The sequence below is a fragment of the Gossypium raimondii genome, chromosome 13, assembly GCF_025698545.1.
Source record: "Gossypium raimondii isolate GPD5lz chromosome 13, ASM2569854v1, whole genome shotgun sequence".
Classification (NCBI taxonomy): domain Eukaryota; kingdom Viridiplantae; phylum Streptophyta; class Magnoliopsida; order Malvales; family Malvaceae; genus Gossypium; species Gossypium raimondii.
In genome coordinates this window covers 58,707,362-58,733,534 of record NC_068577.1, presented here as the reverse complement: position 1 = coordinate 58,733,534, position 26,173 = coordinate 58,707,362, and the positions used below count along the sequence as shown (strand labels likewise).

General features: G+C 30.3%; 2 protein-coding genes across 2 annotated transcripts; one reads left to right on the top strand and one right to left on the bottom strand.

Annotated features, from left to right (window-relative positions):
- Window positions 1-802: 802 nt before the first annotated feature.
- LOC105782946 (transcription repressor OFP3) lies at window positions 803-1,960 on the top strand. Its single transcript, XM_012608061.2, has one exon. The coding sequence runs from the start codon at window positions 960-962 to the stop codon at window positions 1,911-1,913; it is 954 nt and encodes a 317-aa protein (XP_012463515.1). The 5' UTR covers window positions 803-959; the 3' UTR covers window positions 1,914-1,960.
- Window positions 1,961-13,832: 11,872 nt separating this feature from the next.
- LOC105783737 (probable serine/threonine-protein kinase WNK4) lies at window positions 13,833-17,651 on the bottom strand. Its single transcript, XM_012609355.2, has 7 exons — window positions 17,075-17,651; window positions 16,168-16,433; window positions 15,847-16,070; window positions 15,603-15,760; window positions 15,215-15,509; window positions 14,806-15,117; window positions 13,833-14,587 (listed from the first exon to the last, which is right to left on the bottom strand). The coding sequence occupies exons 1-7, from the start codon at window positions 17,150-17,152 to the stop codon at window positions 14,139-14,141; spliced, it is 1,782 nt and encodes a 593-aa protein (XP_012464809.1). The 5' UTR covers window positions 17,153-17,651; the 3' UTR covers window positions 13,833-14,138.
- Window positions 17,652-26,173: the final 8,522 nt, after the last annotated feature.

Here is a 26,173-nt window from a genome sequence, read left to right as displayed (position 1 = left end):
ATTTTCTCAATTATATTATTTTTCCTATTAATAAACATTATTAGATTAAGATTTATGGGAGATGGAGACATAACCATTCCTAGTTTTATTTTTTCTCTTTATTATATGGGGTTTCTAAACCTGATTTTCTAGTTGAAGATTAATCTAAGTTTTATTCAATGAATTTGTGAAGGGCGCTTATTGCTGTTATTTTGAGACTGGCATGGAGTGCACATCTTTACCTGATATGAAAGGAGAGAAATGGTATACAATTCATGAATTTGAGGAACACAGAGCAAGAAATTATAGGAAAAATAAAGCAGATAATGAGAATGAGGCATATGGGTGTTATTGTGAATGAGTGATCAAATAATAGAAGACTTCGTACAGCATGGGGAATTCCAAATGTATAGGATAGATATTTGTAAGCATTAGTTTTTCTTTATAATTTTCGTAGCAAAATTCTGCTTACTGGGTAAATAAAAGCAAATTTATCCAAAAAAAGAATAAGATCCTAATGGACTTGGTGTAATTTAGTTTTGAGTACATTGAGGTAGGCATTGTTTTCACTTGCCGCTATATTTTAGAAAGGAGGCTTTGGTTCGTTCCTTTGCTTTGTACCGCTAAGAATTAAGGGTGTCTCTTCTCTGAATGTAAACTTTGGTTCTCTCAAGGGACAAATTACTTTTTCTTAAAAAAAAAAAAAATCCAGTGTGAATAAATTATAAACGGGCACAAAGAGAAGCATAATAATTGGGCAGACTATTTTTGTACCCTTTGGATAGCTGTAAGCTTATTATTATTATTATTATTATTATTATTATTAAATTATGCTTGAGGGCAGAAAAAGGCTTTAGTATTAAATAGAGAGGAAAGAAAGCAGAAAGCAAGTGTGAAAGATGCAGAGAATTAGAGGGGTGTCCATTGTCCAAGTAGCGTGGTGAAGTGACAAAGAAAGAGTTGTATTATCTAAGTCTCAGATGGGTAATTACAGGTTCAGGTTCTCAGATATGATACCAAATGCCTGGTTTTACAAGCTCAAAGACATGAACAAAACCCGAACACATCACAGCAACCAAAAGAAACCTCCCACATCACAAACACACCACAATTCCAAGCCTAGGCACTTCACCTCGGAACCTTTCAAAGCTGCCAGATTACATGTCGAAGCCTCCGGCGATCCACCAAGAAAATCATTGAAGAGAAGAGACAGAAGAAGAGCAGTTTACAAGCCTTCTCCCAGAGCCATCTCATCTGCGTCTGCTGGTTTCAGCCACCATGCCATACCCATACTTAACAACTCTGCTCATCACTATTCTCTTTCTCCATTTGGGAGTTACCCTGAATCATCCAACTCAGAGGATGATGAATTTTTGGCTCCTCCACCCTCCACTTCTTACAATTGTCAACTTAGTTCTTCCACTACTGATATCATCATCGACATGCATAACACAAGCAAATTCGACGCAATATCTGAACTTGAGCTTCCTCCAATATTGACAAAGCTACCAAAGTCCAATCATAAGGCAGATGAATGCACCAAGTTGATGACGAGTTCATCTCCCAGAAGTAGTCCTCTGGTGAGAAAGTCACTTGGTACTCCTGGAATAAAGCTTCGGGCCAATTCTCCAAAAATTGCAAGCAAGAAGATTCAAGCTGCTTATGCGCGAAAGAGCATGTCACCTTGTAGGTACTTAAAGTTTAGGAATAGGAGCATTGCAGAAAGTCTTGCAGTCGTCAAGTCTTCGCTGGATCCACAGAGAGACTTCAGGAATTCTATGGTTGAGATGATTGTGGAGAATAACATTAGGAGTTCAAAGGAACTAGAAGATCTTCTTGCTTGTTATCTTTCTCTTAATTCTAATCAATACCACGATCTTATCATTAAAGCTTTCGAGCAAATCTGGCTTGATATGACCAACCTACGCTTGTAAAATTCCCAGAAATAAATGTTGTTGACTTGGCCTGTTTTCAGCTTTTATTTCTTTTCTCATTTTTTTATTTATTTATGTCGAATATCTTTTCTTAAGTATTCTGATCAAGCAAGATTATGAATTCTTATATTACATTTAGAGGTAAGTTTCCAGATGGGCGGGAGTGAACACTGTTCTAGCATACACTCTTGTACTATGGAGTGTCTGTCCATGCTGTGATCCTTTTTGTCGCGAAGCATAATTATAACACAAGAAGCCACTTGTTGGATAATAATAATGAAAAATCTCATAATATTGTAAGACCATGATTATTAAGCATGATAAAAGTTTCTTAATATCATGAAACAGGTGGAAAATGTTTTGTATAATATGAAATATCTAGGAGGAGTCAGAAAGGTATAAATATATAATAGGCTAAGCAGTTAAGAAATTTATAGAGTAAATCTTGTAAGAATTAAGTGATAACTCGTTTGTAGTAGCAAGAGGATGGAGCAAACAGTAAAAATTAACAATGAGATATTTGGGTCAGCAAACAACTTAATTAAGCGGATTTGTGAGTGAGACGAGTAAACCAAAACAAGGTCCAACAAGGAAAAGGAAAAGCAAAAGGAGATTGTTACTTACAATATCAAGTAAGCCTGAAGAGCGTCATCAATATGATTGCTTAGCTTTTACTGGACAAGCATGATTGCTTTTGCATGAATGCGACTCTTACTGGTATTCTGTATACAGTTGGAAATTAGTAAATGAGGAATGTGGGGTAAAGGGTTGGAATATTTATTTATATATGCTCTGCTCCGTCGAAGTTGGCTTAGGAAGTTCCATATTGATTGTATCTGCCATTCCGGCATACATAAGATTGAAAGCTCTTTTCGAAGAAGTATATACATATAGGTCTACATCACAAATTAAATATGCTGTCAAGTTGTAAAAGAAATTAATAGACTCGAAAAGTTTAGTCAGCTAGAATTGCAATTTAGGCCTCCAATCTTGTCTAAAGTTAATCCTTCATTATTAATTATTATGCTATATATTAAAGCTGAAAGAAGGTTAGACAATAGACACTCACCAGACGCCAAGGCAGTAGTTCCACGTTAGCTTGCCTTTAGCATAATGGGCAGGGTAGAGGCCACCTTGTCTGTAAGGCACCCCGAATCTTCATATCCAAGCAGATATTAGCATATATAAATATATTGGGACTTGGGAGCTCCGAATTCAGTTTTCACCCTCTTTCTACCTGTGGTTAAACCTGCCACTTTGGAACAGTGTGTTCCCATGCTGATCTCATTCCATTCCCAGCCTCAAGTGTGTGTTTGATTAGCTGGATAACAAGTACTCAAAGGAGCATTATATTTATTTATTTAACAATAATTTTCTCTTCTTTCAACATCAGTAAATTAAGACCACCATTTCTGAAGGCTTTTCTTGCGTGATTGTGGAATGAAAAGGCTTCTAGTATTTTTCATGAAAAACACCTCACGTAGCTCTAGGTTTGAGTAAAATTCGATTTGATTCGAAAAATTCGATAAAATTTTTAAATTTTAAATTAAATAGTTCGAGTTATTTAAATTAATCGAGTTATTTGGATCAACTCGAATAAAAAATTAAGTTTGGCTTTATCCTTTAAGTAACCTCTAAACTTGAATGCTCCTTTCTTGGTTGTTATTCTCCCACATGGCTTCCTTGTTTGGCTTTATCCTTCTTGAGTATCATTTAGAGTCATTAACTCTATGTCATCTAGATGTAATGAATCTGTTGACAGTCTTGGTGGTGAGTTCCAAATCTCTCACGTGTTCTTGATTTCCTCTATTCTGTGTGATGGAAAACGTCTATCTCCATGTCAGCTATCTTTTCTAATAGTTGCATGGATTTTTCATCTCTGTCATCCTGGATATTTTCAATGTCATCCTGGATATTTTCAATATCATATGCCAATATTCTTCTTCCATCAGTCCAGAGTTTATAATTCTTTTGCTGAAGTAAATATTGGGCTTTTATTATTAAATCTATCACTGCTTGGATTTGATAATAACTGGAATTATTGTAACACTTGTCAATGTTTTTTGTTAAGTGTCCTTTGTCTTCTTTGACTGTTGATAATTTAGGACTTCTAATCATTTTTTGAATAATCCAAATTTGATATGGCTGATAAAATTTTCCTTTTTCAGCTATATCAATAAGACTACTTATTTCAAGATAAAAATAACAGTAAAAATCATCTTCATATATCATGCGTAATAATGTAGATTTAATAAATGCAGGAAAATCTTTTAATAAATGAAAATAGAAATTTTGCATTTGTTATTTTTTAACAAAACTCAATTCAATACTGCTTATATCAAATGGTTCGTGATCAAGTCTAAATTTTATAGTAGGAATTTTTCATCTAAATCATTAATAAAAGCATAAACTTGTAGAAATATTCGAAAAAGCTTTTTGAAATTGAGCTTGCTATTTGCAAATAGCTCCATTTATTTTTGTAAAAATTTCCACAGTAGAATTTTTCTAGCTTTATTATATAAACAAAGCCTAAACATTTTATTCATAATATAAGACTATTTGTTCCTTTATTAATAAAATATTGAAATATATCAAGAAGATTGTTTATCTCCTTAGGGTCAGTTCTTCATTACTTTTGAAAAGTATTTTGAAAAGTCTTTGTGGAAAAGTGATTTTGAGAAGTGCTTTTGAAAATTTTAGTTTAAAATTTGAGTGTTTAGTATTACTGTCAAAAGTGTTTTTCGAAATAAAATGTTCATTTTAGACATGTTATTATCAAGTAACAAATAAGCATTTAAATAATATTTAAATTAGTTAATATTATTATATTTTAGTAAGAATATAAAAATTATTATAACTTGTTAATATTTTAATATATGAATTATAAATTTTAAATATTTTTAAGCAATAAATATTAATTATTTATAAAATTTAATTAGAATATATAAATTATATTTTAAATATTTAAATATAACCATTAAATATTTGTAATTAGTATTTTAAAAATATTTTTTTTATTTTTAATTAATGATTTTAACACATTTGTAATTAAGCTCCAAGAAAAAAAGAGGAAAGTATTATGTTATTGGAGGGGTGAAAAAATAATTAAGCACCAAAAATACTTTTGGAATTTTAGCTTTTCCTTTTCAGAAGTGTTTTTGAAAAACACTTCTGAAAAGCTAAAAGTTTCAAGCAAAAGCAGCTTGTTCTGCACAGCTTTTCTTCCAAAAGTGCTTTTAGAGTCAGAAGTGTTTTTTTTAAGTAATGAATAACTGGCCCTTAATATCTAAATAACCTATTTCAAGCTCTTCCCAATCTCTATACAAAATAGATTTTAGTAATAAATCATGAGCTTCATTTTCTTTAGTTGTTTTTTCAACTAAAAATTGTGAAAGCTTAGTAAGAGCTCTTCTAAAATTAGCTTTTTGTTCAGAAATATGAGTTTTCCATATTTCATTAATAAAGTTATATAATTCTAATGGTAAGCCTCGATTATAAAAATCTTTTATTTCTTGATTTTGTTGTGTTTTCAACAAATTTTCTGCTCCTTTTATTATTTTAGCGTAACTAGCTTGATATGCTGAGTTCGGATCTTGGGACCAAGGAAATTGACTTATCGTTTTTGGTGTAAAAGATAAATGAGTTCAACTAGTTGTCTTACCATTGGATATGAAATATAATATCCTTGATTAGGATTTATTGTTTTCCCTTTGTTGGGTCTTTTATGGACAACTGGACAGTAGTCCATTCACCAACTTTTTGTAGAGGTTTTTTACCTCTATCCATAGGGCTTGCTAAGATAATCAACAATAATATTATCAGTTCTTTTTACATGTAAAACTTCAAAATTAAAAGTATATAATTCATTGTACCATCTAATTCTCCTAGGTACAGTTTCCAAACTTTTATTAGTAAGGAATTGTTTAACTGCCTGATTATCAGTTTTTATAATAAATTTTTCGAGTGCTAAATATATAAGAAAGTTTTTTATTCCTTTTTTATTGCTAATAATTTTTTTCATATATAACATAATTAATTTCATTTGATTTAAATTTTCTGAACTATATCCACATATTAGTTCTTCATAATTTATTGTTTTAGCTTTTAAAATACATCCCCAATAATTTTGTGAGGTATCTGTTTCTAAAATTAATTTATCACATTGTTTAGGTAAATAAATTTTTGGAATATGATTTATTTCAGATTTTAGGTTTTGTATAATTTCGATTCTTTTTAGACCGGATAAAAGCTTTATCCTTTTTTAATTTTTCATATAACTTACCTATTTTTCAGATAAGTTAGGAAAGAAATTTCTTCCATAATTAATAATTCTCAAAATTGTTGAAGTTACTTTTTATCTTCAATATTTTCAGGAATTCTTTTATTTTTACAATAATATGATCTTGTAGTTTAAGACCATCTGCGGATAATTTTAATCCTAAAAATTCTATTTCTATTTTTTCGAACTCTATTTTCTTAGGGCTTAATATGATTCCATGTTTTATGAATTCTTGAGAAATAATATTTAAATGTTTTCTATGTTTTTCTAATGTATTTGAAAATATTAAAATATCATCTATATAGATTACACAAATTTTTTTATATTTGTTAAATATAGAATCCATCCATCTTTCCATTTTTGAAAGATTTGTGGTGCATTACATAATCCAAATGGCATTGCTCTCCATTGATAATGTCCATTGAGTGTACTAAAAGCTATCAAAGGTTTAGATTCTTTGGTTAGCATGATTTGTCAAAATCCCAATTTACAATCAAATTTACTAAAATATTTTGCTTGTTTAGCTAGATTAATTAAAACATCCTTTCTTGTAATAAAATATCCATCAAAATAAAATTTTGATTTAATCTTTTATAGTTAATAACTATTCTAGCTTTTCCTCTTTTATTTCAGCATGATTTCTAACCATAAAAGCTAGACTAGAATGTGAACTAAAATATCCATAAAAATAAAATTTTGATTTAATCTTTTATAGTTAATAACTATTCTAGCTTTTCCTCTTTTATTTCAGCATGATTTCTAACCATAAAAGCTAGACTAGAATGTGAACTATTAGTTTTTATATTAATCATTTTTCTAATAATTCTCTAATTTGTATATCAAATTCATCTATATCTTGTTTAGTATTGGTTTAACTCTAATAATTTTATAGAGATTTTCCAATTTAATTTCACAATATCTAGGGCTATTTTGCCATAATTTTATTGGTTCTTCACTAAAATTATTTTCTAAAATTTTAAACAACCAATAACTTGTTTCAAGTTGTTTAATCTATTCTTTTCTTGGTGGTGCAAAATTTTTATCACGCACAAATTTATGATTTTCTACTAATGATATTTCTACTGAAGATTTTTCTAGATAATGTAATTAAATTTTTATATATAGAGAATGGTAAATGTTGGTATATAAAATTATTTCTTAATAATATATCTCCATGCATTACGGAAAACATAATATTTTGGATATCACAAATCTTACATTATTTATATAGATTGGTACATTTTAGCTTTATATTGGATTATGGTTTCATTACCATCTATCCCTATTGCTTTTATTGGATGTTTCATAGATTCTCATTTTCTACAAGAATGACATTCTTTTCTGCAACTCTTGGTTGTAGCTCTTGTATCAAATAAAGCATACAAGGAATGTGTTTTATATTCTCTAAATTGAAATGTAATTTCAATATATGTGTAATATTTCCTGAATTAGAAATTTGAAAATGTAATTACATCACTTATTCCAATTTTCATTTGTTGAATAATTGTTGAAGTTTGTATTTATTCCATTCTAGTATTTCTAGAATTTCTAATTGGTTCTGAGGAAAACAGAATATGAACTGCTTTTCATTCCTATTAATGTAGAACTTGTACTTATACTATCCTCTTCTTCCTCTATTGGAGTATAAATTAAATTATCATTTGTATTTGTTATAGCAATATTTTTAAAATATAATTTATCTCCGATTTACATATATTCTATAGTACTTACAGGTTTAGAAGTACTTGTTCTACTTATCTTTTCTATCATCCATCTTTTGGTATTGATAGATCTCTTAAATGTAATAATTTTGGTTTTACTTCAGTAGTAAATTTATTAAGTTCAAAGAGCTCAATAATTTTATTATTAATCTATTTGATTTCTCTGTGTTGTATTTGTATATTCATTAATAGAAGTCCAACTTATTGCTAGATCTTCGCTAAATCATTAATTTCGAGTTTTTGTCCGATTTCTTAGACATAAACACTCTTCTATTAGAGATTCAGTAATAGATATAAAGTAATTTGGTTTAACTTTAAATCCTATCGCTTTTGTATGTAAGTTTGATTGAATTTCTCCAATAAGTGCTTTTATTGGATTTTCAAATCTTTTATCTAGCAAACTGCTATTATCGGTATATCATGACCTTTTCTAAATAAAATTCTAATAGTTATCATTGTTATTCCTAAATGTATATATTGAACTTGAGAATATTTCTTTTAATCCTCTTAAATTTATCTTTAGTAAATAATAGGATTTCATTAATCCTCCTCTAGTATCTTTAGCTATTGTATTATCATTTATTTTTCTATATGTCTTTACCATATCTTGAATTTAGATATTTTATATATTTCTTCTTTAGAAATATGATTTTTATTTATTTTTCTATCATTTCATCATAAAAGTTTTTTCTTCTCCAATTAAATTTCTTAATTTTATATATTGTTGTTCATTTTAGGAATTTCTTCTAATTGATTATTAGAACTACTTCTGTATTAAACATAAATATATATTCTTTTCATCTGTATCAAAATCTTTTTCGATATTAATTTATATAATATTTCTTTAGGATTTATTTCCTCTTCGAACATATTTGTAGGTCTTGTTCTTCAAGTGTTTTAATCATTTTCTTTGCACTTTTCCTTTATTAGGACAATTTGGTGCTATGTGACCTTCTTCATCACATATAAAATATTTACATATTTGTTTTTAATTTTTTAGAAGTTTTCTTCTAACCAATCTTTTCTTTTTATTATAACCAGTATATTTTCTATTTCCGGTTTCCATCTAACTAGTTTATACCTTCTATTTTTCTTTTTATGTCTTTTATAAGTGTTAAGATGTATTGGTTTACATCCAAATTCCCATTCATTTTCTAAAAATTTTGTACAATGTTTAGTACTTAATTTATGCTTAACTTGTTTAGAAGCTTTACTTTGTAAATAATATAAAGTTATTCTTTCTTTTGTAAAATTTATTCTATTTCCTATAGAGTCTATATTTTCGATGGTACACCAACTATTTTACTATGCTTTTCTAAATAAGAAACATATTTTTTATACATATCTCATCCCACGGTGGTGGTAATTTATGAAAATATTGGTTTTCTAAAATTCTATATTTTCATTTTTAGTTTTTGATATTTATGAAGAAAATTTTAGAGAATTCTTCTAAATATCTAATATCACATAATATGATTTTTGACAATATATAACTAGATATACTATCTTGATCTTTTTTATCAAAATAGCCACAAAATTTTGTTTTTAGAATAAAAGTTAAACCTTTTAAAAGATATTTGGGAGTTCCTATCGGTTGATTAACTACCCTTTTGTTATTTTCCTTTATCGATTCTTCTCATCTTTTTAGAAATTGTAGAACATCTCCTTGAAATGTTCCAACAAAATAGTTTAATTTTTTTCTTTTGACAACATATTGTTGTTGTTTACAACAATAGTCATAGATTGTGTCCAGTCATCTATGGTTTTTTTCATAGTCTGCTGTAGGAATATTAATTAAATCTAAATATATTCCTCCTTGAGCAACATTTCTTTTATTTAAATCATCTATTTTATGTGGAACTGGTTAAGTAGATGATTCTCCTAGATTTTAGTTTTTATTTCATTTATAGCTATATTTTCTATTTTATTACCAAAATTCTAGTTGTATTTTCAACTTTTTAAAATTTTATTAAAAGATCTATAATCATCATTTTGAAGATCGACTCTATTTTTCTTTTTCCATAAGGATATTTTTACCAAGATCCATAGGTTCGGTATTTCTATATTTTCGTCTTCATCTGCTTGAAGTATTTTCTTCATCGATTTATAATTTGTAACTTTTAGGTCTTCTAGGTTTATAGAATTATCGTAATTACTAGAACTACTACATGCAGTAGGTTCATAGTTTAACATATAATGATAGTTAAATAAAGTAAATAAATCTTTATGTTTTTCATAAAATTGTTCTATTAATTTTAAATATTCAACTCTTTCATTTTTATCGAACTCTTAGTGAATTTATACTTTCAATGTTCTATAAGTTGTTTATAGGATTGAAAATCATATTTTATTGATGAGTATATTTTCTTTTATGTTTTTCAGGTTTTTTTATTTCTTTTATTAGTAGAAGATGATTCTTCCGAAAAAGTATCTTCTTCCTCGACAAAGTTAATATAATATTACTATTTCCATAATATAAATGTCCTAAATCTATCTCTTGTTCTATATTTTTATTAATAAGAACTTGTTCTAATTTATTATTAACATTAGATAATATTTCTTTAAATTCATTGTTCAAATCTAATTCAGAATCGCTCCTAAATTATTTACTTCTTGTTCTATTTTGCTTACTTTGTTATATAATTTATGAAAATATATAGAAGTAATATCTATTAAACTATTAAAACATTTACTCGAGCTGAAATATTATTTTCATTTTTAGAGTCAATATGCATAGTATGATTGCAAATTTTATTTTATATAGACAATCTGTTTCTTTCATGAAATTTATCTTTGGTATCTAAAACCTTCAGTTATCTTTTTATGTCTTTACTTTCAAAGGCCTAAAGTCTCACACAGACATAAACAGACAATAGAAAGACAGAATAATAGATATATGAGTTTTAAGATAAATAACCATGAAATAAACGAAATTGTAAATAAAATATAAGAACTGACAATAAATACTACGATATTATTTCTGCAAGTATCGTTACTCCAGGCTCTGATACTAATTACAAATGAAAGGGAAATGTGAAAGACAGTAGATTTTATTAGCAGATTTGAACTTACTTTCATGTAATATTTGGAATTTTTTTGTTTTCTTTAAGAAGTCATGAGAATCGATTCTTCATCCTTCAATTTGATAAGAATTATTTTTGAAGGGTCGATTATAGTTATTAATTGAATTTATTGGAGTTTATATCTCAAATAGTTTAGTTGGACAACTATTTTCTATCCATATTCATCGGTTTATTTAATCCATCTTTTATCTTTTAATTTTAATTTTCATTTTCTTTAACTATTTATTGTTTTGAGTCCTTATTAATGTTCTTAAATTTATACTTTTAATTATTTTTATTTTCTTTATTTTCAAATTCTATTCAGGTTAGATCCGAATGTTTTTCGAATTGAATAACTTGTCTGCATTAGATATAATAATAATTTATGAGTGATTTCGGCTAGACCATAAAGTACTAAATTTGCAAATCCAAAGAGCACGGTGAGCTAAGATTTTCACCGATCTAGCCCAATATGCTTGCTGATTGGAGGCCTGAGAGAGAGCTCCAAGTGGCTAGGGACACCACTCACCAGACATGGCTTGGATTTTGAACCTGACAAGCCTCGATAACATAAGATTGATATTATAATAACGATGCCATTTGTAAATGTATAGAGGATATTATTCTTATTAATAGCTTGAGCAAATTTTGAAAATTTAATGGTGAATTTTATAATTATTCTCTTATCTATAATAATTTGCAACTTTGTTTTGAATTAACTACTATGTGTTTCATTACTTACTAAAATATCACTGTAATTTTCAATTATTCGTAACATATTAATTAGTTTTACTTAAATATTTTATTAATTTTTAAACTTTTCGTTTAAAATACTAAATTGTGAATTAACATAATTTTAAAATTATAATTATAATTAAAAATATAATGCACTAAAAATTTTGGCTTTTTAACGTAAAAGTTGTTTATTATTAATAGCTTATATAATTTATACAATTATAATTATGAAGTAGGTTGTTACGTTGTCAACCATTTAACCTTATTTTATACGATCCTTTTAATAATTAACAAAGTTATTATAATTTCAAACTCAAATGTTTAATCATGTTATTAAAATTAAAAATATATATCATTCATATTAATAGCTTTTCTAAAATTTTAAAATTATATATAATTATCTCTTCATTTAGTATAAATGTATCCATAAATTATAAAATGTTGAAATTATTCTCTACCAATTTTATTAAAAAAAGCAATTAAAAACTTTAGAATTTAATGACGTTAACTAACTATATTTTAATTAAATTAGTTTATTTCATTTCTAACATACTTAAGTAGAGAAGTTTTATTAATTGAAACTCAAAGAATTGATTTAAATTTTATTAATTTTGAAATAGATTATCATCTTTTATCTTCACCCTATTTTTAAGTATTAATGAATTTAACTTTAAATTACATTTTATACAACATAATTAATTTTAAAACTTTAAAGAATATATCAAATAATAATGTTTCAAACCGAAACATGAGAGCATGGGACAATTTGACAAATTAAGTCTCGAACCAAATATATTTACAATTCATACATTTTCAATATTTATTTTATAGATAGAATCGAATATTTATCATGTATTTTTAATATTGTTTGAGAAAATTAAAATTTTACTAACAAAGACTATTTTTATTTATTTCTTTTGATTTCATAAGATATAAATAGTGATGCAAATTAATGTTATCTGAAACTATAATTAAATAACCATTTATTGATCAATTATTAAACATTTTCTAAAAATAATTAAATAATCCTAAAAACCCTTGGTTATCATTTACTATGGTAATTTTGATTTGGGCTTTATTTTAATCTCCCTAAGGGAGTTGATCATACCTTTAACTCATCACATCAAACTCAAGTTTTTTCACTCATATCTTAAACAACATGGTTGTTATGGATCAACAAATGGCACGTGGAGAAAAAAATCTTATATAGCATAAGGAGCATATGGTTTAATAGAAATGCCGCTTTAAAATGGAAGCATCAAGTGCCAACAGGGGTGTGTCAAGCAGCATGCTAATGGCTACCTTCACGGTTAGCTGGCTGCTCGCATGGTTCATGAGGTTCAGGCAATCCTGCCACAGATGAATGAGGTTCATGGTGTATCATTGGATATGTAAGAATGCTAATAAAACTGCTCATTTCTAGGCAATGATAACTTTTGACATGCAGATACTCTGAATTTATTATTTATCCTTCTATTGTGAAAATTTTAATGTCTTGTAATCATAATTTAGGCGAAAATGAGGGGATATAGGATCAACTGTATTGGGTAAGCCTATTAGCTTGGGTTTAGGTTCTCCTCATTTTCTCTTTTATCCTAATTTTAATTTAATGAAATGATTTTTCTTTAATATAAAACAAATATTATATAAAACCAAAATATTCAAGTAGTAAATGCTAATAGCTTTTAGTTTAATAATATTTGTCTGTTAAAATAATTATATTATTAAAAATAAAAAGTTATCATTTATATTTTATAATAATAGCTTTTGTAAAATTTTAAAATTTTATATAATTATTCTTTTATACATTTATTTAGTATAATTTTATCTATAAATTATTAAATATTGAAATTTTTATAAAATTTTGTAAAATATCAATTTAAATTTGTAAAAGTTAATAACTTAATTGTAAGTCAAGGAACTATATTTTAATTAAATTAAATTATTTTATTTTTAACATACTTAAAAGCAAAAAAATATTAATTTCAAATCTAAATAAATTAATTAAAAGTTTATGTTTGAGTTTATTAATTTTGAAGTAGATTTTTTATTTTTTGGTATTCTACAGGTCTATTTTAATGTTCATAATGGATGTTTGTGGTTGCCCTCTCAACAATGTTAATTTTAAAGTTAGAACTTGCATCCTCCTTTTAAGAATGCAATATATCTTATTATTATACCCAACACTCCGTAATCATATATCTTATATCTTATGCTGGAAAATGTCTCAATTTTACCCAAAGCACTCCGTAATCAAAGATAATCGTATAGCCAATATACACGACTCAATTAATCCCTTATTTATGTCTTCTTAAGGCCAAACTCGGGGTGTACTTGATGCAGTCGTCCATCCCTGGGTGATGAAATTAAAAGAAAGGCAGTGAGTGGAGCATTGACGTGTAAAACTGGTGGGAGTGGAGAGCTAGGCCTAGGATTTTATGCGGTTCTTCCCTGAAGTCTTCTGTGTCCTTTTGGTAGGAACCTCACAAGGTGACTGAAACCCAATATCCTCCACAGCTCCAACAGTCTTAAACAACCGTCTCTTACTCACCTCTTCCACTAATGATCGGTGAAGTAGTTGGCTCCTAATATCTACTAGCGATCGATTCCTTGTCAGCTTTCGATTGCCCATCAACAATCTCGTATGTTTTGAACTACAAGCTGCGTGTGATTCCAAACCCTTACTACTACCTATTGACAGCCCGCTTCTTGAACTTTCTCCATGCCAAAATCTTGTCGAGTTGTGAATTCTTGAGCTGACATGTTTGCGTGCTGTTGTTGTAGGGCTCATATCAGGATTGTGGTCATCTCCAGACAAGTAACTAAAGTTGGAATAAATTCCTGAGTGCGAAGAGCTCTGAGAGCTGGTATCATCATCTGCGATAACAATTTGACAATGATTTCTCTTTTTTATTTATTATTTTGCTTAATTCTAAGGCCAGTTTAAGTAAATAATTATGTGATACCGAAAGTGACCAGACAAAGAATAGTTTGCAACCCCATGGATAATATAACTCAGTCTAGGAAGGAAAACCTAAACATTAGTGCAACAAACATATATGGATTGACAAACAATATATACACTAGAATCTTACCTCGGAGCCAATCGCAGCCATGTGACATCAAGACAGACATTTGGGATGAAGAACAGGAGGAGAAAGAGTAAAACGGATGATGACACCCATCATCATCATCTTCCTGGTAGTTATATGTATTATGGGCTTGATGTCTAGGGAGGTCTGATTTTTTCCATTGTGGGACTAGAGCTGAAATTTCACCATCAATCATTTCTGCAATTTCAAGTGGATCCCAATCGGTTATCTCAAGCTCCTTCACCATTTCAGTTGCCACATCCAATGGCGTATCTTCCACAATATCAAAGGGAAAGTAGATGTTCCTAGTAGAACCTGCAACACAAGGCCGTGTGGATGAGAATGATTCACTACTTTTTTTCAAACAATTGGATATGTTAGTAACATGAAAAAATAGGGCCTGATCTCATACCCTCTGTATCTGCAATCTGAACTTTAAGGAAGATGGTATCATCTTCAGGATTAAGCTTCCCAGTGATGGTCATGTCTGTTCTGGGTGGATTATCGTTGAGGTGCAATTTCTCGATTTCACTTTGATTTAGAAAGAGCTTTGGACTCCCAAGCCTCGTCGCTTCATCCTTAGCGAGAAATGGGTCAAGCAATAGTTGTTCCGCTGATAATCTGTTAGAAGCATTTACTAGACATTTGCCAATAAATCTCTGTGCATCCAAGTCTTGAATCTGGTAGAATGCCCCTGGTAGCTTCCCCTGAACAAAGGAAGTGGCATGCATGTCAGTCAAACTCCGATTAAGTAAGATCGACTTATTAAATCTAATACTGCCATTGAAACTGGACCATACCGAGGTCACTTTCTTGTAAATTTGAGCTGGATTGGCACATTCACTATATGGATATTCGGATGTAAGCATCTCTAACACACACATGCCAAAAGAGTAGACATCAACGAGTTGATTGTAATCCTCTTCATATAATTCTGGTGCCATGAACTCTGGAGTGCCTATCGATGGACATTGGAGTCAAACACTCTAGAGGTAACATACCTACATATAGCAAGCAAGCATGGAATAAAGAAACGGTGGGTACCTATAACACTGTGGGCTGATTTGGATCCTCGGAGAATGGCTGCAAGCCCTAAATCGCCAATCTTGACTTGCCCAAGATGGCCATTAACAAAAATGTTGTCACACTTAAGGTCTCTGTGAATAACTGGAGGGTCATGAGCATGCAGATATACAAGACCCTGCAGTATTTGGCGAGCCCAATTCTTAATGGCGCGGATGTCTACTCGTTTATATTTCTTCCTGTATCTGCAGATTTGGTTGACAGCAATCTCATCATCAATTAGTGGTTTATTTACTTGTGTTGAAGAGGTAGGAGTAGAAGAAGAGTAAGAAAGAGCAGTACTCTCTGAGAGATCCTGAAGTGAACATTTCAGTTATGAAATTGAAGGTCTTGCGATGAACATCGATCCAGGAGGAGTGGAATCTTATGATAGAGTCATGATTGAGGGTGCTGAGGAGGTGAACTTCTGAGTACAGCCTCTGCAAATCCTCTGGCGATCGGAGCACCTCATTCAGTTTTACCTGGTTCCACGCCACCTCCATTCCCAGCACCTCATCGATTGCTTTATACACTGTTTTCATTGCACCTTTCCCCAGCATTTCTTCAAACTAATGGGTGCATTTTGGAAACAATAGACTGATCAAATCAATGTCCAACCAGGAATTAACAACATTTTCTTCTCTTTTTTTTTTTTTTTTTTGTGAAGCCCTCGAGTAAATGATCGAATTCCACGTGCATTAGTTGCTTCCACAATTGTTATTATTAGTAGCCTTTTTTTTTGTTCTAATTTAATTTATATTATAATGTAAAGTTGTCTGATGCTAACGGCGAAATTAATAATTGAATATTAAATGACCTTCAATAACCTATTTTAATGTAATCCATTTTGATAATTTATTTATTTTAAAAATGTTAATCCACTCATAGTCATAGGCCATCAACTTGCTGGAAGAGTCGTGCTAGTGATAGCTACCAATTACTGTTGACCACCCACCCCCTAAAGACGAGTTTAACAAATATTCGGAAAACAATCTGATGCGAATTCGATCATAAGCATCCACGGAATTGTAAATTAAATCACGCTCCCCCGCCCCCGTTCTTTTGCAGTTTAATTTTATTCGATATAAACTTCTTATAAGGCTAAAAGAAAAACAAATCTTTTCACATGAAAAATGCTTGTGAAATTCAGCAAGAAGCATGTCGGGAAAAAAAGTAGAGGAAATTAAGATGAGAATTTGCAATTACTTACCCGACCATATCGTCCAGAAGGATCAGTTTCAACGTAGTCATGATCCTTGGCTTCATCGAACTGCTTTTTACGCATCATGTTTGAGCAAGCTAGCTAGCTGGACGACGTACAAGAAAATTGAAATTAACTAAAAGCAAGTAATATATATCTTGTACAGAATAAGGTGTATATAGATATACGTTGGAAGTGGGAGAAAAACGATATGTATTATTTTAGTTAAGAAGATGGGGGGATGGATATTTGTAAGAGGAGGGGAGAGGAGACAAGAGAAGAGAAGACACCAAATTAAAGAAGCCAAAAGAGTCCTATCAACAAAAGAAAAGAAGAAGAAGAAGCAGCCAAAAGAGAGAGAAAGAAAGGTGATGGCTCTGGGCTGGCTGGCTGGAGTAGCCAATAATACGTTAGTTTAGCATGAATAAGATAACGCCATTTTCACTAGTGCACGTGAGAAACTAACATTTGATCCAGGTTGACACCTACAGGAATTGATGATGAAGAAATTAAGATAAAAAGGTTGGTGTTCCTTAGAGAAATGGGTATCTAGTGCAAGAATTGTAGTGATATTGGTAAATGAAGGAGTACTTTTTGGCATTCAATCAAAGATTTAATTGTGGGAGAGAAAGATGAGATTGATTTGACTGAGCAATATCGATGCAAAGGGTCCGAATATCTGTGGCTACACTTTGTTAGTAGCAGCAATATTAACAATTTGTGTGGAGGATGATGAGAGAGAATCCCAAAAAGAAAGAAAGATACTATACTATCAATACTTTGATGAATCATTTCTTGACATAAATATTAAAATTAATTTTTTATTTAATATGTAATGTTACATGAATTTTAATTTAATGTAATTTTATATGTAAAATTTTAATTAAATTTAATTTTCATAAATTATTAATAATATTATTGAATTAACATCATTTTATATTGATTTATTGTATATAATTACACTAAATTAAAATTAATGTACCAACGAAAATAAATATGGTAAATATGTCCAAATTAAAGGCAATTAATACAAGGAAATTATAGATGAGAAGAACACGAAGGTAGGCAGGGAAACAGTGATTTTGTGATTAGAAATTAAGGTAGGTCCTACAAAGAGATGATATATGGATGAGAAAAAATTAAAACCAGCAAGGAGGTGGATGGCATCACATTTAAATTAGGCACGTTACTTTACATTAATTCTTTTTTTTTTTTTCTTTGGAGCAACACTCCAATTTCCATTCGCATATTGAACAAAAATGAAGATTTCCAACTCCCATTTCTCAAGCGATATGGATTCCACTTAATTTGTATCAGTATGCCAAGCTTTGACTTTAGCCATTTCCTGACTAGCCATAGCTATGTACTACAATATTTTTGTGTGTACATATGCTATCTTAGTGCATAATTAAAACAAGTTAAATTAAATTTGATATTGGGTAAATTACAATTTTTTTTACCAGAAACAAATTCAGAAACTTTTATTAAAAAAAATAAACCAACCCATGAGAGTACAAACAGTAAACAAAAGAAAAAAAAAACCAATAATCCTGGAAGGAATACATGAGAACCACCTCAAGCAGAAACTCAAATTCCCCCAAATACAAGCAAAACAAAACACTTAGGGTGGAGCCGGTAGTCCATCTCTACTAAGCACATTGACAAAAGAAGATGGTGGCTGTGAAAGCCAATTCTCTGGACACATCTTCCGTTTGAATTGAGTCGCAACCCAATCAGCTGCCATATTGGCTCCTCGTCGAATGGAAGGCAATCTATACTCAGGAACAAGTTTAAGGCGATCAACAATGTTAGCAGCAACCACTTTAACACACCATGAAACATTTTGATTCTTGAAGTATATAAATTTGAACACTTCCAAAGAATCAGTCTCAAAAACCACTTTTTCGTATTTGTTCCATAAAGCCAATTGCACACCCTGCTCACAAGCTCTAAATTCAGACATCACTGCAGAACTCACATTAACAACACAGCCAAAACCATTAATCATCTCATCATTGCAATTTCTCACCACAACCCCTTACGCCTGCATCTCTTGTAACTAAATCAAAAGCCCCATCTGTATTAATTTTTACCCAACCCATATCAGGCTTTATCCAACCAACATTTTCCTATTCCTTTCTTCTGGGTTTAGAATCCTTTAATCACAAACTCCACACACCTTCAACAAATTTTAATCTCTCCATAGCACCAACAATATTAAAATCTAAGTGCTAAAAGTAACATATTTTAGTCTCATTCGTAATATGTTTTTGGGTGATTATTCGATGTTAATGGTGAATTTTATGCTTTTAATATTTTAAATTCATATTTTTATACTTAGGAGAGCATTTGGTAGCAAAAGAAGCGAAAACTAGAAAATTGGAGAAAGGTACAGAGGTCACACGAGCTGGACCATTCCACATGGCCTGGACACACGGCCGTGTGATCCACACGGGCTGCTACACGGCCATGTGGCAGGCTGTGTCAATTTCACAAATTGCACTCCAAATAGTAGAAAAACGCGATTTTCAGAGTTTTTCGGGCATTATAAGACCTATAAATCACAAAAATAAGAAGATAAGAGTGAGTCATCATAGAATATTCAAGAAAATAACTCGAAAAAATATCATTGAAGCAGATTTTGAAGTAGATTTCTACCAAGATTGAAGATTCCCAGTTGATTTTTCAAGAGATTATAATGAGTTTCTTCATTTATCATGTTTATTTTGTATCTTAGATGTTTTTATTTACTAGTATGAATTAGTTTTCTAAATACCTATGAAGATAAACCTTATAATGAATTCTATCTTTTAATTTTATTTTACGCAATAAAGACGTAGATCTTGTTCTCAATTATGTGTGCTTAATTCTTGGTTTAATATTTCTAAATTATTGATCCATGTTTAATGTGCTTAAATCAAAGGAGGAATAGACCCTGTTTAAGAGTAAATCTAGCATAATTGAGTAGAATTGCATGCAATCCTAGAAATAGGATGATATAAATCTATTGGATTAGAGTCATGTAACAATCCGTTTTCAGTTAATTCGGAACAGTGGTTTTGGGACCACAAATCCAAGTCTTGAAGGAAAATTATTTTTATATTATTTCATGGTCTGCATTATGATAGAAAATTTCATTAAGAAAATTTTACCGATTATATGATTAATTTGATGAAAAGGACCAAATTGCATAAAGTGCAAAAGTTAAATTCTAGTAGCTAAAGGGATCAAATAGCTATGGAATTCAAAATTTGAGGTCCTTATATGGAAAATAGACCATTAAGAGGATTTAGTAGGTAAGTATGATTATTCATCAATGGAAAATTTAATAAAGAAAATGATGAAATTGGAAAGTAAAAGATAAAAAGATGACAAATAATAAAATAAAGTAAAATATCATCATATTATCATCTTTCCTAAATTAAAAACATGGAAACCCTCGCTATGGAGACTTGAAGAAAGACAAGCTTATTTGGCTTAATTAGGTGAGTATCATTGTCCCGCTTTTAATAATTTTCATCTTTTCGAGATCGTAATAGCTTAATCTAGCTATCTCGAGGATTAATTTGTAAAGTTATCAAAGTGTTAGGGTTTTGCCATGGATGAGTGTGTATGAATTATGAAGTTTTATGGTAGAAAATGAAAGGTTGTTGATAGATAAACAACTTTTGTCAAGGGAATTTTGATGAAATCATGATTTAGGGACTAAATTGAAAAGATATAAAATCAATGGAAAAATTATGAATTTTATGAAATACATGGGCTACTAATGTTATATGTAAAAATTGGCTAGGCTTGGAATAAGGATTAAATTGCATAAATTTTATTTTCCGAGCTTAGGGATGAAATTGTAATTAATTAAAAGTATAGGGGCAAAATGGTAATCTTTCCAAAAATGTGAAATAGATTGAATTGAATATGAATTGATGTTAAATTCATTCGTATAGATTTGGATAGATCAAATACGAAGTTAGATCGTGAAAAAGAAAAAAGTATCGGATTAGTAGACAACAAATCGACGTACAATTATCGAGGTAAGTTCGTGTAACTAAATTGTATATTTATATGTTTGAATTGAATTGTATGTATGTGATTGTATTATTGCCATGTATATGAAATTAATCACATATTCGATGATGACTGACAAGTATTAAGTCCCGTTTGAATAAATAAAATTCAATAGATACAGGGTTCCTGAATTGGTTGTGGTCCTGCATGTGTTGCGGACACACCACAGCTCGAAAGAGCATCCCGTTATTAGCTTTCATTAGCTTCCCGTTATATGGTTCTTGCGAGCTTCCCATTAATAGCTCTTCAGAGCATCCCGATTGGTTGTGATCCTACATGTGTTGTGGACACATCGCAGCTCTTATGAGCGTCCCAATATATGGCTCTTTAGAGCTTCCTGATTAAAGGCTCTTTCATGAGCTTATTGATTAATGGCTTTCCAAAACTTCCCAATATTGGCTCGCTTGAAATTCCCGTTATACAGCTCGAATGAGCTTCCCGTTACATGGCTCACATAAGCTTCCCGTTATGGCTCGAAAGAGCTTCTCGCTTACATGTTTGCATTAGCATTCATGTATATGAATTGACGGATTACAGTTTTGTACACCTTGTGTGTACTACCTGTATATTCATCAATATATTCAATGATTCAACGGGCAAAATCCTGACATGAGAAAATATGAATTCAAAATGAATCATTACCCGTATATACATGAAATACATGAAATTGATATATGAACACAAAAAGTGGAAAGTTATGAACATGGAAATTTGACATTTGATGAGCTTATACATGTTTCTTGGTATTCATGTGAAATACATGACTAACATGTTTGATGAGGTTATGTGTGTTTAGGCTATTAGCCAAATTGCTTTAGATGTATTTTGTATGCTTACCTTAAATGTAAATGAATAGTAAGTTAATTTCCCGTTATACGAAAGTAAGTTAACTTCCCATTATACGAACTTACTAAGCTTTAAAAGCTTACTCTGTTTTATTTTCCTGTTTTGTAGTAATTTGGAAGCTGGTCGAAGCAACATCACACTATCTTTCGGCTCATTTCAGTATAAATAATAAATTAGTTTTGGTTATAATGGCATGTATAGGTTAACTTGGCCAATGTTGGCCTGTAAATGTTTTTGTTATGATTTGCCATTGGAATGGTTTGTGTTGGTACAATTTGGTATATATATATATATGAATGTGGCTTCATCAAATTTATGTGTGGATGAATGAATGGAAATGAAATGTAAATTGAATATGCATATGATAATTTGGTCAATAAGGTAAGTTTATATACTTGGTTGTGTGATATAATGTTATGTTTAAGATTTGATATTGGCTTGACATGAATATCTTCTATTGGTTTGTGAATGTGTTAAAGTGATAATATAGGTGGAAGATAAATTGGATGAGAAATGTGGCCTAAGAAATGGCCTATTTTTGTCCACACGGGCAGAGACATGGGATTGTGTCTCAGCCATGTGTGACACACGGCCTAGCACATGGGCGTGTGGTTTGGCCATGTATCCCCTGCATCTTTAAATTTTCAAAATAGAATGCTCATAATTTTTCACACGAGTGTGTGGCTTGGCCGTGTGACCCAAGTCAGAGAGCACCTTATTTGGACACGGGTTGTGACATGGCCGCGTGTCCCTATTTCGAATGCCTACAAGGCCTAAGACATGGGTGTGTCTCTTGACCGTGTGAGACACACGGCTTGGCCACACGGGCGTGTGTCCCCTACACCTGGGAAAAATTTTGTTATCTTGCGAAAAATTCTCTGAGTTCCCGGTTTAGTCCCGACTTGTTTCTAATGCATAATTTGGGCCTTGAGGGCTCAAATAAGGGACAATATGATCGATTTCTAATATAATAATAAACGATATGAAATGTCTGAATTTGATCTGAAAATTTTGATAATTCTCTGTAACATTGTTCTGGCGACGGATATGGGTTAGGGGTGTTACAAGTCAAATCTAATAAGGAAATTCATAAATCGAGTTAATGTGATAATAGATGTTTTAATTAGAAAGAAATTTCAATTAATCAACCTAGAGTTAGCTGCTCTTATTCTTGAAGATAGATATTAGCATAATTTAGGAATTTCTACATATCAAGATTGAAGAAATTGCGTAATTTAAATTGATAGTGACAGATAAAGTTTAGATGAATTCTTTCCTAGGTATTGTTTCACTTCTTGGTTGTTTACTCGATTAATTTTCTAATTTGTTTTTTTGTCTCGTTCATTAGTTAATTAAATTAGTTAATTTTAGTTTTAATTGATCACTCAAATTTATTTGTTAAATAATAGAAAGACGGTAATTACTAATACTTTTAGTCTTCGTGGGAACAATATATTTACTTACCGTAGCTATACTATTAATTGATAGGTGCACTTGCCTTTATCGAATTTTTAATTGGTTTACGACTGCATCAATCCTTCGTCCCTCACACCTCAACTTCCAAATCATCCAATAAAAGAGCAATTTGGTTTTTCATTCTACTACCATCAACAAGACTAGACATATTCCCAAAAATATTGTTAGAATTATGTAACGTGAATTCTTATTAAAATAAAGTACAGTGGTTGATTGAGTTTGGTATCATGAGTCGAACGCATCAACTCAATTAAGAAAATTACAAAAAAACCCAAATCAAAATAAATGATAACTAAGGGTTTGTAAGACTTTTAAATTTTAATAAAAACTAAAGCTAAAAACAACCACTATTTACTTCAAAAACTACCCACTTAAAATTTATTTAATTATTTTCTCAAAATATAATTATTTTATATAAAAATATTTTTACACAAAAATAGTTTTTATTTTAATTTATCTTTTCTTTTAAAATTATTCTTTTAGAAAAACAATTTATAACTTATAAGTGTAATTAAGTTATTAAAAAATCCTCCCACGAGTGGGTGAAAGGTATAATCTAGTATTTATTAAAAAATTGTATAAAAATAAATATTTAATTGAAATGGATGTCACTAACATAGTCGGGCATTTAAAATTAGTATTGCATGAAAATTGCATAGTTTAGAATAATAGACTATGATAATTACTATTTACAAGCCATTAATTAAAACAAATCAATAATTAAGCTATAAATATAGTTTTTACTAATTTTTTAGAAAATATACTTAATTTAAATTTAGGTAATTATTTTAGATTCAAATTAATTTTGAGTTTGGATGGGAGGGATTTAGATTCTTAGCACGCATATAACTTTGAAAATTCATGGGATGTTTGTTAGATTTTTGTTGATGAAGAGAGAGGGAGCAGCTAGAAGCGTGTAGCTAAAAGTCAGATGATTTTGTAGTATTGGGAAATATTGCTACCATAAAATACGTGTCATTTTATTCATTCTTATCCTCTTTCCCTCTATGTATAAACAAAAATGATGAAGTAATTAGTTGCGTCAATGTTTTTGCCTTTTGTTACGTTATATAGCTACCTCAAGGTCTAAGTCAAGTAATTATTCGCATATTCCCGTTTTTAAATGATTAGCACATTTCTCATTATATGAGTAATTTTCTTTTTAACATATGAAGAATAATACTATCCAACTTCGAGCAAGTTGTGACAACCAGCATCCATTTCAAGCACTAAAGGAGGGCAGGTGGGATGAATCTCAATCTTATCATCATTTACTTGTCGAATACAAAGGCTATATTGTCTCTGTCCCACCCCGCTTCATGTCTCCAAAGTGAAACATGCGAAAATAATCCCTTTTTTTTTTTTTTTGAATTAATTCCGGGAACCCACGCTTATCAGTTTCCCTTACCTGCAGCAAGCATCATTCAGGATACATCATTCATAGTATTGTAGCTAGCATAAATAAACTATGTTGTGTCTTAGTTATATATACTCTTGGTGCTAAACTGAAGTATTCATTTTTTTGCGCATATGACGTTAACGTCTTTGAAATATATTTATATATCATGGATCACTTGCAACAAATGACGCATGGAAAGGAAACAAGGGGAGACCTGATCTTAATCATTAATTGACTGAATATTCAGTCAATTCAAGATAAAGATAAAGATAAAAGGAATGAAATTAAGCTGAATGCAAGAGTTGTGACAAGAACTTCATTGCAAATTGTAACAATGGAGCAGCTATAGTATTTGTACCCTGCTGGTTGTCACTCATATTTTTGCTGTTTGAAATTTGTATGGGGATGGTGATAGGATTAGGATATGTAGATAATCTCCAAGGGTGCGGGTGCAGGTGTTGTATAGTTTTTTTTTTTTTTTCTTTGAAAGGAGATAATAGTGGCCCTACTAGGCTAGCAATTAGGTCACTGGAGCTTTCTGAGACAAGTAACGAAAAGAGAAGAAGCCTATATTATATATCCTAGGATCTGCTGCTTCTAAAAATAAGGAATGAGGAAAGGAAACACAGAAGAGAGTTTGAAGTTTGGAGAGGGGAAGGGGTGTCCTGCGCTACTAAAGCAACCTCTTATTCTTACCTACATTTTAATTTATTGTAAGGAAATCACAGCACACACAACTGTTTTAACTCAATACTTCCATTAATGTCATTCACCTGCTGTTGCTCTACTGTCTCCTTTATATACACTCACATTTTTCCTTCACGCAACTTTTTTTCTTTTTCTTTTTCTCAAAGGAGGAGGTAACGAAAACTCTATGCTATACTTTTGTTTTTTTTTGAGAAAACTCTATACTATACTTAATACTAGTAAATTCATTTATATATACAGCAACAACAAGAGGCTTTATATAAATTTATAACTGTAAAATTAATGGCACCAACCCATCTCTTCGGCTCTTAATTTTCTATCAATTGGAATGACCGATTTCACATTGTTTTTTTTTAATTTAAATTAATATGTTTAAAGGATAATTATCTAAATTTCTCTAAACTTTTGAAAAGGTAATTACAATCGAAGAAAATTTTCAGACTTAATTCATCAAATTTTAATTATTTTAGTATCAATTCAATTAATATTCATTGAAGAGACATGCCATACACCAGTCGTTATCACGCCTGATTGTGGTTCGCCTTATGGAAATTCATGTTAATAAATTCTAAGATCAGTTAATTTGAAGTTAATTCCATCCCATTTAAACC